General features: G+C 46.4%; 1 protein-coding gene across 1 annotated transcript in view; it reads right to left on the bottom strand.

The window, feature by feature from the left end:
* Positions 1-349: 349 nt before the first annotated feature.
* The window catches only part of KSR1 (kinase suppressor of ras 1), a 69,481-nt gene continuing 55,171 nt past the window's right edge, over positions 350-14,659 (bottom strand). Inside the window, exons 7-21 of the mRNA XM_086475124.1 lie at positions 13,632-13,715; positions 13,001-13,062; positions 12,786-12,892; positions 12,303-12,471; positions 10,982-11,023; positions 10,349-10,440; positions 9,970-10,061; positions 9,211-9,256; positions 8,225-8,604; positions 7,196-7,292; positions 6,288-6,421; positions 5,724-5,855; positions 5,307-5,442; positions 4,819-4,952; positions 350-538 (exon numbers count right to left, since the gene is read on the bottom strand). Coding sequence (XP_086331250.1) covers positions 460-538; positions 4,819-4,952; positions 5,307-5,442; positions 5,724-5,855; positions 6,288-6,421; positions 7,196-7,292; positions 8,225-8,604; positions 9,211-9,256; positions 9,970-10,061; positions 10,349-10,440; positions 10,982-11,023; positions 12,303-12,471; positions 12,786-12,892; positions 13,001-13,062; positions 13,632-13,715 — 1,786 coding nt within the window. The 3' untranslated portion in view covers positions 350-459. The remainder of the gene's footprint in view (positions 539-4,818; positions 4,953-5,306; positions 5,443-5,723; positions 5,856-6,287; positions 6,422-7,195; positions 7,293-8,224; positions 8,605-9,210; positions 9,257-9,969; positions 10,062-10,348; positions 10,441-10,981; positions 11,024-12,302; positions 12,472-12,785; positions 12,893-13,000; positions 13,063-13,631; positions 13,716-14,659) is intronic.

Here is a 14,659-nt window from a genome sequence, read left to right as displayed (position 1 = left end):
GTTCTGACCTTAACGAAAGAAAAATGCGATCTGGAACTCCAGCCCCTTCAGCAGCCGCATCGCTGTTCTGCAACGAGCCAGTTCCGCTTCTCTGAGGGAGAACAAACGCTTTGGAGGCAGAAGAGAGCTCCTATTTACCACAGACACGAGAAGGAACTAGAAGCAGTTCTTCTTTTCTTCAGTGCTCTTTGAGAATGGCTGTAGTTAAACTTGATTCACTGTTTATTATGTTTAAAAAATATATAGTTCACACAAAAGTATCATGTAAACATTCTTTAAGTAACTGCTGGTGCTCCGGCAGAATTCAGACTGTACAACCACCGCAGGGCTGTGAACTGAGGGGCGCGCGGCGCTCAGCTGTGGCTGCACCAGTTTCATAGCTCGGAAGGTTCAGTGAAGGTTTCTGATGCTCGGGGTAAGCAGGCAGACACCATTCTCACAAGACAATGACACACCATGCTATATCTTTTGATTACTTGGTTCCAGGATTCCCAAGCCAAATCTTTCAAAACGCAGGACAACTTTGCTACTGTTAATGCTGAAAAGAGTGGGGAGGGAGAGGAGAAGGGAGGGGAAAGAGTTACTTCATTTTAATTTTTCTCACAAAGCTACAGTCCCATAAAAGGAGCTACAAGGGGTAAGATTCTGATCTCATGTAATTTCAGATCACCCAGAAAAGAGGCTTAAGTAACTCAGCAGCAAACACCTGAACTCATTCATGCTAACCTCAGCAGTGGGAACATACAGCACAAATCTGATTTGCCTCAAACTGAAGGAACGGGAGGTTTTCCCAAGTACCTAGGGCGGGGAGAAGCCCGACACTCATTTTCAACAGGCATGTGGGTTCCTTGAAGGAGAAGGGAAGGGAAGGAATGACGTACAGAATTTTCTTTTTAAGAGAAAGGGGTGTTTTGACAAGGTACATCAATCGGTTAAAAAACCCCCAGCAGAACAAACCCAAACCCATTGGCTCCTCTTTATAGACTCTAGCAAGCGCTGTGAGAGGTCTTTTCCTTCACCCTTAGCCAGAACCATTTTCACTTCAAAATGCCTTCCCTCACCCAGGCAGAGCAGAGAGCCTCAGCACGTGAGCTCCTGCAGGAGGCTTTCTGGGAGAATGAGTACGTGGGTGTATCTGTCCTCACTGAAGACAGCAGAAACGTGCCTGGTTCTCGGAGCCTGTTCTCCTCTGTCCCTATCCTCTCCCCTCTGAAACAAGGTATTTTTTCAAAATCACGGATCAGTAAAGAATGAAAAAAGACCTTTTCTACAAAGGCACGTATTCGCTGTGCGACCTCCAGTTCTGCAAAGCCCCAACGTTATGTCGGACACTTTGCTGAACAGGGGATGTAAACAGGAGCGAATCATAAAATTCGAAGCACTGGATTTGCGAGGGGAGGAGGAGGAACAACACCTGAAGGGCGCTCTGCTCTCCTCCTCTTTTACACAGCGTTGTGGCTGACCCCAGCGGACCCGCACGGGCCGGTTCTGGACACCCCTCATGTCCTGGCCCCCGGCCGGCCAAGGGACAGCAGTCTGCTCCCAGCCGAGCGAGGACCACCCTGCTTTCCACGCAAGAACTGCACCAGCTTCATGCAGCCCCTGACAAAACCGGCCCGCTTCAGTGCTGGCTCTGGTCCCGAGGGCGAGCCGGCCCGGCCTGGCCCTTCGCTCTGGCCTGCAGGGCACGTGGTGCCTTCAGGCACGCGCTGCCGTCAGGCCCAAAGCCCCCGTCCAGCGCTAAGGGTGACGGGCATCACCTCGGGCTGCAACTAGGGAACCGTGCACCCTCTGCCTTGTGAGACGCGCAGGACATGCACAAGTGACACCAGTTTCAGGAAAGCCCCCAACCTGCTGGGCTGGACACGCAGCCCTCGCTGTTGCTGGCACCCGGTTAGTCAGAGAGCAGATCACGAGCCCCTGTCCGGGAGGAAGTTACAGCCCGCCAAAACGCCTCAGGAGTGAAAGGTGGCCACGTTGTTAGACAGTAACTTCTTGCAGACAGGAGTTGTTATTCAAGCTAACAGCCCACACCAAGCGGAAAAAGGCAGAAAAGGAGAATTCGGATAAAGTGTTGATTATGTCCACGGGTTAATTTCCTGGTTTGGTTTTGCTTTTTTAAATGGAAGGTGATTGTCCAAGTTGCCGGTTAGGATACAACACATGGAAGCATGCAAGGTGGAGCCCGTTATTGCACCAGTAGCTACAACCTACAAAGAAAGATGGGAGGGAAGGGAAAAAGACACCGTGAGAGTTAGTTTTCAGTTATTTAAAGCAAGACCTTGAGAACTACATATCATAAAGGTTACACCAGAATAAAGCATGGGGTTAGTGAATGTTTCTCAAAGGACGTGTCAGAGGGGACGTGAACATGTCTTCAGTGGGCTTTGAATCGGCACAGGTCTCTGGCGGGCACGGCTACAGCGAGCCTCCCACGGGTGACTGGAATATAACGCCGCTTGCAGGGGATGAACAGCCGAGCTGCCTGCACTTCCATTTCAGTGAGCACTAGTTCAGCTGTCAATGCTGATAATTAATACTGGCACTTAAGGCACTTCTCCTCTATTAACTGCTTTGAGCAGAGAAAAAGCAGCAACGTATGCAGATAGACATGAACCACTGGTGGGGGTGGAGGGGGGGTGTCTGTCCGTCTACCCAGGCAAAAATAATTAGGGCAGCTACTAAATAAGACATCGTTCTGCAGTTCCACAAGCTGTTCGAGAGTAACTCCCTGTGGAAACACTAATCCAAAATAATCACTTGGCAAACTGCTCTGGAACGGAGCATTCTCATGAAGCGACTGCCCGATGGGAAGCGCTGCTTCAGGTTCATCGCCAACGTGACGCCAGGACAGCGCGAGAGCGCCTGTCTGCACGGGGAGGCGCAGGCAGCCTGGGCGCCCGGCTGCTCCGAGCTCTGGTTAGTGAGGTGAGGGGGTGTCAGATCAGTCACCAGTTAATGATCCAACACAAGTGGATCTCGCTGTATAGAGAAATGAGGGCATGACGGTGTTGACACACAGAACCACAGTGCTGGAGTACAGTGTGTTTCTGCAGAAGGGAAAAAATATTACCAAAGGACGCTGCTGTAGCGCAGAAACCTCCTGGCTGTCTTTGTAACATAAAATGACTTAAATACAACGATCTTCCTTTGAGGTAAGGCAGGATTAGTTTAAAAAAAAAAACAGGAGGAAATGTCACAAGTGAAGCTGGATGACCTGAAGGAACGGATAATGGAAAAGCAGGAACTCGAGGGAGCTGGGTAGAGATCTGGCCAACGCAGGCTGTGCCTGGAAACAGGGTTTGGGATGCTTTAGGCCAAAAGAGGGGAAAAAACCTGTTGTTCTTAAATTATGATTGAAGGACAGATAAAAAGCAGCAATTCACGCAGGTCCCTTTTTCTAGCTCAGATTGTGTTGGTTTCTCTTTAAATTTTTATTTTAAAAATCCTAGGCAATTGAAATCCCAAGGACTGAGGCGTAGCTGCGATAGCTCTGCCGCAGCAGCGAGCGTTGAGGGTGCAGAAGGACGCCTCGCCTCACGGCACACAGGGGCAGTCGCTGATGATGCAAAGGACAGCCAGATGGAAGGTTACCTCAAGCCTTTGCTGTACCTTTTACAAACAAGTGCTGTGATGCACATATACACACGTCTAGTGTGAGGAAAAATACCAGACAGTTCTACTTCTCCGTGAGTGGGCAGTGAGCATTCAGCCTTGGCTGATAATAGTGTCCTTTTGCATAAAGGTGAGGCCACAGTCTTGGAGAAGCATTCTGCATTGTAAAGTTGTTAGACATCCTGATGTATCGGGGATCCAGTAAAGCATTAGGGACATTGCACAAGGGACAAACGGCGAAATTTTCAACCAAAACTCCAAACCAACCACACCCACCAAAGCACAAAATGCTGTGACAGTCACCATTGAAGCAAACCGAAGCGTTTGGTTAGTTATGATAAGGTATTGCAGGAAGATTGTGAAGGGTTATGGGAAAGAAAGGGGTAGATTAAACACCCAAAAAAGGAGAATAAAAAGAGAAAGTAAATATTAGAGGTTCAGTAGATGAAAATAAAACACTCGAAGTATGTGGTAAACGGGCACCAGTGGCAAACATGTCTGATCTCCCGCAGACTTTAAAAACACTGAGGTCACCAAAACGTAACCTTGTGGCCAAGAGAAACTCTTAAGCGTGTTCCTGAAACGGGACTGGCTGCTCTCCCGGGGGCTGCGGGCCAGCCTGGCCACCAAGGCCACTGGAGCTACTTGGGTCAGCAGTGGGAATCAGACAGCTGACCTGGAACTGGTCTGGGGTGGGGGGTTCAGTCTCCGGGCTCCAGAAATGGCAGATTCGGCACTCTCCCGTAAAGAGGAGGAGGGGGGTTGGATTTTTTTCCCCCACATGCTCCTTGAGGAAGGCTACGAACTTGGGACTCTTCCAAGATGTGACAGTTCAGTTTCAAAGGGAAACGGTGGCACATTCTTTGGTCCTTCCCTTCCTCAGTCAGTACCAGGCATTACAGGGGAAATTCTAACCCCTTTGGGGTCAGGGTGGGCCCTCTCCAACACTGTTGGTCGATACTCTCTGAAACCAACCACAAAGCTGGGTAAGGAAGGGGGTGAATATGTTAAAGTAGGAAATTAACAGCCTGAAGCATGCAAGCTTAACGGCATAATTCCCCAGTAACTAGACAAGCAGAACAGCCCACTGCTGCTTTCCCATCAGAGGTGCCACAGCCCCCAGGAAGGCAAAATAAAGCACAGAAATGACCAGTTAGCAGACTGGGAGCAGCATAAATGTTCTTAACTTCAGCAAATACTCACTCAGCAGACTTCCAGAAATGCCCCGGGTGGGAGAGCCGACGGTTCAATTTTGGCAGTTTTTCAAGCATATCCATGAGGACAGTGAAGCTAGGTCTCTCACCAAGATCAAAGGACCAGCACGCTGAGAGAATTTCCTGCAAAGGGTATTTGTGGCTCGTTATCTCCACTTAGTCCACAGGTCAACTGTGCAGACCAAGCAACTGACTGAGCACTGATTTGTGCGAGCCCAGCCGGAGGTGCTGTCTAGCAGAAGTCTTGGGCATTCTTCTAATCAAGCGGCATCCTGCGCACCAGTGGACGCCCACTTCCGTATGACCGTTCCGGGCAGAGGCCCGGTACCTAACCTGGTCGCCCATTCTAACCTGTTCTCTCTCCTGCCCTGTATCTTCAGAGCTGTAGTAAGAGCCAAACAGATCTCCTCTTTGAGCAGCTCCCTCTTTTCCTGATAAATAGCTATACGGAAGGATTCCTGCGACTGAGGTACTTACGTTGACTTCCTTCCCCAAACTGACAGTTGCAAGGACTTGTTTCACTCCTTCCCCGCTGCCAACCTGCCAGATGAGCGCCTCTGCAGGCTGGTTCTTGAAGGGCCACTCTCTTGCTTGCAGCTCATACCACACAGTCCTGCAACATCAACAGACAAATCAAGCCTTTGCCTGCTCTTCAGGGAAGGATACAAAACCCTGACCCTGTTCCCATTTCTTTGGATGAGCTCTGGAAGGTGTCTAAGGCTGTGCAGCAAATCCCTCCCACTCCTGCCCGTGACTGTTGCAGTCATTGAGAAAAACACATCCTAGCCAGAATCCCGAGTCCGTGAGAAGAGGAGCACTGACCAGCAGGGCTCAGGTCTGTAACAAATCCCACTTAGCGAGCTCCCATGGTACCCCCAGGCGTCCCTCTCTTACCCAAAGGCATAGATATCCGCAGCTTTGGAGAAAGGCAGTTTGTCTTCATCCTTCCCAGGGGCCATCTCACGAACAATTTCAGGGGCCAGGTAGCACAACCAGTCGTGAGGCAGCTTCAGTTCGTTCTCCCTCCTGAGTTCAAAAAGAAAGAAGCGGTGCTGAAACACGACTGCTTCAGCCAAGCAGCAGCGTGTGGACCATATCTATGCCTTGACTTTATTTACTCAAATGTTTTCCCTGACGCTTCCTTTCTCATTTTCTTGCCATATTAAAAACCACACGTATTAGCCTGTCTGTCCAGCTCACTCTTGGGCCTACAGTTTTCTTTGTGCTGTGTTCTGAGTCTTACTCCATACGTAACTTCCTAGCAATGCGCTACGGAACTGCAGAAAAGAACTCTGCTAAAAAAAAAAACCCAAAGAAAAAGTGAACGTTCCAAACCCGTGTGTAGTACTAAAGCAATCAACACTCCTCACTGGTACAGTGTAACGCATCAAAACGTTTCCCTATTTGACCATTATTTATCATTCTCGAAGTGGACCAAACATTGGAACCTTCACTTACCTTCCTTCCTGAACCACACCCGAAATTCCAAATAATCCAAAGTCAGTGATCACAACTTTCCCATTGTCATAGAAAACATTCTTGGACTTCAGATCCTTATGTACAATCCCCTTTGCGTGAAGATACCCCATGCCCTGGGAAATACGCAGAGATGTAAACTTTTCATTATTATTTAAAGCCTCTAAGGCTGGGTGTGCTTTGCTTTCGAATACACATTCACTCTCAATACTCCAGCAGAAATGATTAATTGTAAGTGGGGACACAGCAGCTGTCTGGCTTATGCGGGAAGGGTGCAAGGGAGGTGTGCAAGGGAGCAGGTCTTAGTTTAGTGCTCTGCCTCCGACCTGCTAGCAGGGCTGCTGGAAGGGGACTCTTAGTTGAAGCATTAAGAGGCTGTGGACTTCACAGTTCTGAAGAAGTCTGTGTATAATAACAATGAACAACTGACACCAGTTTGCTCACTGAATTCACAGGGTACTTCTGCCAGAGAAGAAAACAGCAGCTTTAGAAATGCTTCTTCAGTTAAGAAATATCGAAAGCAAGCACAGAAAACACTGCAAACCTGGGAGAAAATGCCGTCTTCAGGACGCGTTAACCGAGCTGCAGTTACTAGTGAAGAGGCGAGGCCGGGAAGGAGGCCTGGCCCGCACACCTTTCCTCACTGTTATCTAAATTCTCCCTCCCCAGCCCCTCCCTGACAAGCACAAGCTCTATTTCTCTCCTTACAGCCCCTTCATTTACTGGCCACTAAATTAGCACTTTTTTTCGGCCAACTTTGCGTATCTCCCACCGCAACACCCTGTCGGGCTACTGAGACTTGCAGAACCTCTCCAGCTCTGCAGCCTCTAAGCTCCTGCTGAGGCACTGCCCAGAAAACAGATGCCTCTGTTAGCGTAACGCACCCTTACCTTAATGATCTCCTGTGCTATCTGCCTGGTTTTGTTAATATCCAGGGATATCTTGGGGTCCCTTACAAACGAGTGAAGCGTTCTTCCTTTGCAGAAGCTACAGGGAAGAGGAACAACAATCCTTAAAAAGGTCTTTAAAATATTGGAGCGAAGTAAGAATGTAATACTGGATGTTCTTTCTTATCACTTCGACAGAATCCCAGCCCTCTTCCACTGCTGAGAAACGCCGTTTTGAGGAACGTTAAGGACCCAGCTGATGTACCTCTGTGTGGGTGCACGCACCTACAGGAGACCTATCGTTAAAGCATGCTCAAGGATATGCAACAAATGCTTATGTATTTCTTCAGAGACCCAGTTGTTGTTATACTGCTCTGATATCTAAGTCCAGTTTTCAAACTCTGAGCACCAGCTTCTGCTGCTGGTGCTACTGGTCACTTAAGCAGGAAACTTCCTTTGGAACTGGCAATCAGAAATGGCTGAGCTCCTCCTTGCCAGGCTATGAGAACGGCATGCCCTCGGCCTTACGTAAATGCAGCCTGAATATGAACATCCCAAAAAGCTGTTATTTAGGGGCTAAATGATCCACATCTCAACTAAATACTGAAAACGGAAAAAGAGGAGAAAAATAGTAACATTTTTGCCTGATCAGCAATTGTCTGTAAGAGATAGGAAAGGAAGAGATAACTGTTGCACTATCAGCCTCACACATTGGTTTGTTGTCACTTTGCTGAACTGCAACCATCTGGAAGTAGATGGCAGAGGAACAGCCTGTTCCAGATTTTTTTTCTCTCCTGCTTTTTGAATTTTACTATTTAAGAATTCAAAAATAAAAAGAAAATTGCCAAAAAATATTCTAAGTTCCCTAAAAGGGGACAACCCTAGTATCCAAAACTGAGCAACAGAGTCTGCATTCATGTCTGCCACCTCCTGACTGCAGCGAGAGGTTTAGTTTTATATATAAAGAATAAATATTATCTATCTATGTAATACGTATTTATTAAAAAGAACATTAAGTTGCTCTATCCTTACCTGGTAATGATTGCTAAGTGAGGGGGGTTCATGCACGCTCCCATGAAAAGCACCACGTTCTCATGCCGGGTCTGTCTGTAGTTCATCACCTCCTTTTTAAAGAGCTTGAGATGATCCTGATTGTTCCCGTCTATCTCCAGCAGCCTGATGGCCACCTCCCCATGCCACTTGCCCTTGTAAACCTTCCCCCACCGTCCCTGGCCAATAGGATCCCCCAGTTCAATCTGTTCAAAGGGAATGTCCCATTCCTGCAGGTAGACGCTAGTCTGGCTGGGTTTGCGATAAATCATCCCCTGCAAGTGAGGCCGTCTGTTTGGCAAATCTTCCACCTCATCCTCATCATCTTCAGGTTCGGATTTATTCGTCTCTGGTTCTTCCACCTGTTCACAAACAGAGAAGGGAAGCGTATGTGAGTCCCACTCCGGGACAGAGGCACCTACCAGCCCGCAGCAAAGGCTGCTTTGAGGGAACCTCAGGGCGCTGGATGCGCTTGAGCGCAGCTCTGGAACCATACCTCACCGCACACAGTAACACATCTCTGTATGTCGGCGCATACAGGCGAAGACAAGAAAGGCTTTATCCCATATAGAGTTAAATTTGGAGAACCAGCACTAACATCTAGGCGCTCAGCATCTCTCAGGATTTGGCCTTCAGTGTGGGGCAACGTGCCACAGACCATTCTAGAAGGAAGGCCCAAGAACCTCTTCCAATAAATGTGGGTGCAAGGTTTTTTTGAGATTACTAAAATTCTCCTGTTAGAGAGAAGTGCTCCAAAAATCACTAAGCTTGATACAAATACTTAATTGTTTCAGCCTAGCTACAGAAACCATGAATTTTTCAGTTGAGATCTTTGCAGTACGAACAGCTCAGCAGAACTGAGGTAAGGCACAGCTAGTCTACACTCATACATCCAGGGCCACAACTTTTTCACTGCACTTTCAACACAGCATTTCTGATTGTACAGAAGGGCAAACCAGAAAACCTACCTCTGCTTCACATTCAACTCCATCCGTGCCTGGCTGTTGATCAACACTAGCAAGAGAAGACAGGTTCACAGTGAAAATAATGTCTGCATGTGCACCCGAGTTAGAAAGGGGGCTGCTGCATCTGCCAGTAGGGAGTGGAAAGCAGCAAACAGAGAGCAGATCTTGACAGCATTATAGTCGGTCAGAGAAAAATACGATTACTGCTCCACTTAACAGATAAGGACTTTCTAAGCAAATGAGGGAGAAAGACTTTGACGTGATTTTCAACAATTAAGTGGCAGAAATGGATTTGGCAGTGGCATGGCTGTATCATTACCATGTGTTCCAGTAACGGATATTGCCATTCCTACTACTGAAACACCTACAGTGGAGAAGCAATTGTGAGCACTGGCAGTGCAGGCTAAAATCTTGTGCATGCCCTACAATTAATCCTTAAAAAGATGCTTGCTTGCAGCTAAGTGTGCCGTCATTTTTTAACTGCAAAACTGCCTACCTTCCATTTCATTGGGCCTTTCTGGTCTCAGGAATGTACACCTAGCCATAACTAGATTAAAGGCAGGGACTCCTTACTGTCCCATTTAAAGTAAATGTCATATTCAGCTTTATAAAACTGGGAATACCAGTATCACCCTTGCTGGTTAAATTATCCTGCGAGTCCTCAGATAAGTTCACTTTTGATCATAACATGGCGCTATCAAAGTGATCTGAAGATTATCAGGTAAACACTATGCAAATAAGAGAATGTTAAACTATACTTACTTAGTGTCGGCAGCTGTTTCTGGAGGCTGTGCTATTTGTGCAGGATTGGGAATTTCTGGGAAAGCAGAAACATTTACAATACGTATTTTACACTTTCATCTCTTATAGACTGGAAGTTTTAACATTGCAAAAGTGATCATTTGCTTCTTATTCAGGAATTACAAAGTAAACTCAACCACAGACAATATGATTTTCTATTTCTAGTCATTTACAACTATGCTCATCTTTCCTAGTACTCACATGCCTGTATATAGACCAAGCCCAGCCTTCTTCACTGTCACCTACTGATCTGTAATGCCTTTCAAGGTCAGTCCTTGTCTGTGAACTGCTCGGATTACTTCAAGTTGCCTTGGACAATCAGAAATACTTAAATCCTCACAGAAATACGACACGTGGATCCATCTATACTGCAGGTCACGTATTCCAAAGGCACCTTAGTCTGCCTAGGGTCACCAGTGCACAGGAATTCAGCTTGGGTTGCAAATCCTCCCAAAATTCAGAATAAGTACTCTGTACCTGGCATCCTACGTCATCACTTCTCACTTTGGAAACAAACAAGCTGTTTCTAAGGGTTCAGGAACGGCTGACTGAGAAAAGTTTGTATGTGCAAATCCACACACCGATAGTGTTGCACCGTGGTTAAGTCCCATAGGCAAGAGCCGCAGTTCATAAAGGAGAGCTCAGCCCTCCCGAACTGACAGTGCCCATTTACACCAGCTCGGTACACACCCCCAAAAGCGAGCCTTTTCAAAGGAAGAACATGGCTGCGTACAGAACCCCGCAGCAGAAAGCCACCGTTTTACAGCTAAATACCTTAGTATGTAAATCACATCACTACCTCATATCAGGAGAGGGGCCTGAATGATATGCTGAGATAAGAGAAAGTTTGAATTGGTTTAGTTATTTTTTTTTTAAAGCAGAATTATTGTTCTTGGGCAGCATGCAGAAGTTTACTAACAAGTTGCTTTTCGGCAGCAAAAGCTGGTTAGTAGAATTAAAACAATCAACTCACCTGGGAAGATAAATTGTTGTCTATGCTGAATGTAGTAGGCAGCTTTTTTTTTTAATTGTTTTTTTTTTTAAAAAAAAAAAGAACAGCCAAAAAAATTATCAGGAGAAAAAAAAAACAAACACAAACAAGTTAGAGGATCATCAGTAAGTGCCCCATACGCATTCAATGAATTAGTCCCAACTCACTGTGGGGAAACAGATTAGTAGATTATCAGCCTGCTTGAATTTCAGCACATGCATTTTTGGAAGCCTGTGACGGATGATACCCATCAAACGAAAGCTCTGTCACCAGTGAGCAAACAGGCTGGTGGGAAAACAACACGTTCAGACTTCACGTGGCAGAAGTAAACGGAGAGCACCCAGGAATGCTAAAAGGCAGGCCACGTACAGCTTGCTGCTTCGAGGCTCTCTCGTGTCTTCAGCTTTTCAGAGATGCACCCAGAGAAGCTGAAGCTTATGAGCCACCTGCAAGCATTTTTTTTTTTTTTTTTCAGTGAATTTGAGCAGTACATCCTGATACAAAGTAGTTGCTGTGGAATCCTCGTACTAAACTGGCTCTGCTTCTGCTCCGTTTGAGTAGGCTGAAATAGCAGCTTTCGCTCACAGATCAAAAGCTTGATGCAAAACACAGCAACGCTGAAGGCCAGATGTAGCAGCTACCGAGCAGCATGTGACTTTGTTTCCAGATTAAAGGAATTAAATTTATTCTCACTATGTAAATCTTTGCCCTTGTCAGAGATTCTTACCTCTGTCGACTTTGGTAAAGTTTGCACATTTGGGTTCTTAATCTGTAAAGCACGTAGGGTAAATTCTTCTCCACCATACGTGTATGTCAGTGGTTTAAAAATGAGTGTTGATTGTTGGTTATCTTTTGGAAGGGACTGGTGAAATCATTCATTCCAGTTCTCATTTTTATGTTTTGCTCTAGCAATCAACTTACTCATGATTTAAAGCCACTGGTGACCAAACACAGCAGGCAGCATGCATTTTACAATACAATGAGAAAAGGGAGGAGAAAGCACATGATGATTTTTGTTTAGTCCTTTTCAAAAAAGGAGAAAACAGAAAGATCAAATCATTTAAGAAAGTGCCAGCGTTCCTCAATGATCTGTCTCCTGCAAACTTATCTTGTTGCTACCACTTAAAAACTTGTAAGAACAGACCCTTTTCTTTTATCAGGTAACAAGACACACCTTCACACCCTGCTTAAGACACAACCATGTACTCAGAAACCTGCAACTACCTACAAAGTCTTGGCCAGCCTCTGCTTGCAGAGAGGCCTTTCTGATCTCGGCAGAGGTCTCCTGAAAAGGTAAGTTTACCTGGGAAGTTAAATCGTCCATCCCTTTGGCCCATAGGAGATGGGTTTGGGGGAGGTGTTGCACTGGGAGGGTTGGAAGACTGGAAAGGTGCTGGAGAAGATGGTGTGGAGGAGGTTGTAGAAGAAGGATTACTGCTAGAGTCCAGATGATTTATTGCTGGTGGGTGCTCCTGCAAAGCAAAGAAAGTCACTTGTGGGAAAATAATTAAAAGGAAGAAAGAATTCCCCTCAATGTTTGCTGAACAATGGAGAAAGGAAAGCTGTTCCTAGCCCTGACCATAGCACAGTTCTAAGTGAGCAGGCAGCTGGAGCTGTGCACAACCTATGGCTTACAAGCAGAAAATGCCACATATCGAAGTCTCCTTGCAAGGTGAAAGCTCAAGGTACCGTTCTTGCTCCAACCAGCAAGATACTGGTGCCACCTCTCCTTACAGTAGCTCCTGAGTGACTTACAGACACAAGACCCACTTCTGTCCCCATGTACCTTTTTAGTTAGTGCCTTGGGAAGAGTTCCAAATTGCGGTTCTGTTGGCCTGTCTACTGGATTATTGATATCGGAAGGGACAGACTCTGTTCTTCTTATTTTTGTTACTGAAAAACAGGTTGGAGAAGGGAGAAAATAGCTTTAAATCAGACTTTTCATTCTTGTGATACCACCAGTCACACTGAAATGCTAAGAATTTGTAGAAAATTACTTACTGGGAAGGAAGGATATTCTACAAGCAGGTGCCTCTTTAGTACATTTGTTGTGACATTTTAACCTGAAAGAGAAACATCACATGTTAAATAGCAACTTGTTCTTTCCCAAGAAGAGGAAGCCTACCCTTAATTTCTAATTTTTATGCTAATCTCAGAGGGAGTTCTGGAATGCTCTGGGCCCCAAAGCACCGTGCATCCATATGAAGAATCCTATTATGTGTGTCATTAGGCTAATGAAAGCCATATACATATCTCAGTATCTGATTTATTTTTAGTATAGTTATCTTCACTGACTCCTTCAGCGACAGCAAAGCACTAAAATCTCAGCGCTCTGGACTAACAACCCAGACAGAGACGCAAAACCTAAAATCCTCACTGTTATTTAGGTATCCAGCTCCCACTACAAGATCTGCCCCTGATCAGGTAGGAAGCCTGTGGCAGGGAAATAAATTTGGTTCATCCATGTGTCAGGCTGCCAACCTGAAGTATAGTCATGCCAAAGCATCCCTTCGCCAGTTCAGAAGCTGACTGAAAAAATGATGCCACTGCTAAGAGCACATCACATCAAGAGATACACGTTCCTGGCAAACTTTCATGGATCAAGTGAAAAAGGTCACCACTGTGTGCTCACCTGCAGTACTTACACTTCACCCCGAACATCATGCTTTTCTGACAGACTTGGCAAATCTGAGATAACCAAGACTTTGTAGAGAACCTAGGTAGAGACAAGAGGGGAAAAATGATGTTCCACTGGCGCCTAAAGGAAAATTAGTGTTTGTAGGTAGTTACAGACAGGCTATACTTCTTTAGCTCTTTCTGAAAAGGGCGAGTGGTGCTGAGGAGAAGACTTCTCACTTTCCTGATCAAAAGCAACCAAGAGAAGGCTGGCAGCGTCTCTGCTGGCCTCTTGCGAGTTCTCCAGTCTCGGAACAGTGCTGAGCGGTGCTCAGAGGAGTCTCTGACAAGGAGACAGGGTGTGCACGAACACACATCGCTACAAGGTCCTCAAAGTCACAGCGCAGCAATTGCGCATCTGAAGCCTTGTGCAGTCAAAGACACCCAAGTGACAGAATACCACTTCTTTTCATAAAAAAATCTCAAACTGGAATTCAACTTCACCTCATGAACCAAGCAAGTACTCAGAGGGAGCAGCTCCAAGTGCAGAACCAGCCCATGAGCATGTGCTGCCTATCAGCTGCTGGTGTCCCTCCACAGGTCAGCAGGACACGTCACATGGTGCTGGTTATGTTCACCTGAACATCGCTGTAGAACTGGGACCCAATTTACGATGGGTGGGCGGTGGTGGGAGTATTATCCCTTTTACCAGAGAACTAAACGGTTGGCTCTGTTCGGCATTAGAACGGCTGGTCCAGTTTTGTTTGGATTTGGGAAGGGGGGATGCAGGAAGCTACAAGGGAGGAAAAAGGAAATAGATGCTCTTTCCGTGCAGGGAGGAAGGAGCAAACTCTCGTTCATTTGTAGCAGTGGAAGTGTTTTAGAAAGGGCCCCGTTACACGTTTGGCGCGCTTGGGCCCATCCCCCCGTACACAACACTGCTGCTACGCTAGTCACTGCGGAATCAGAGCCAATCGCCTTTGTAAGAAGGACTTCAAGTGCCTATATTAAAAGGAAATGAAGCTGAAATACATAGTTAAGGCT

Source organism: Leptosomus discolor, chromosome 18, assembly GCF_034619465.1.
Source record: "Leptosomus discolor isolate bLepDis1 chromosome 18, bLepDis1.hap2, whole genome shotgun sequence".
Classification (NCBI taxonomy): domain Eukaryota; kingdom Metazoa; phylum Chordata; class Aves; order Leptosomiformes; family Leptosomidae; genus Leptosomus; species Leptosomus discolor.
This window is presented reverse-complemented; position numbering and strand designations above follow the sequence as displayed.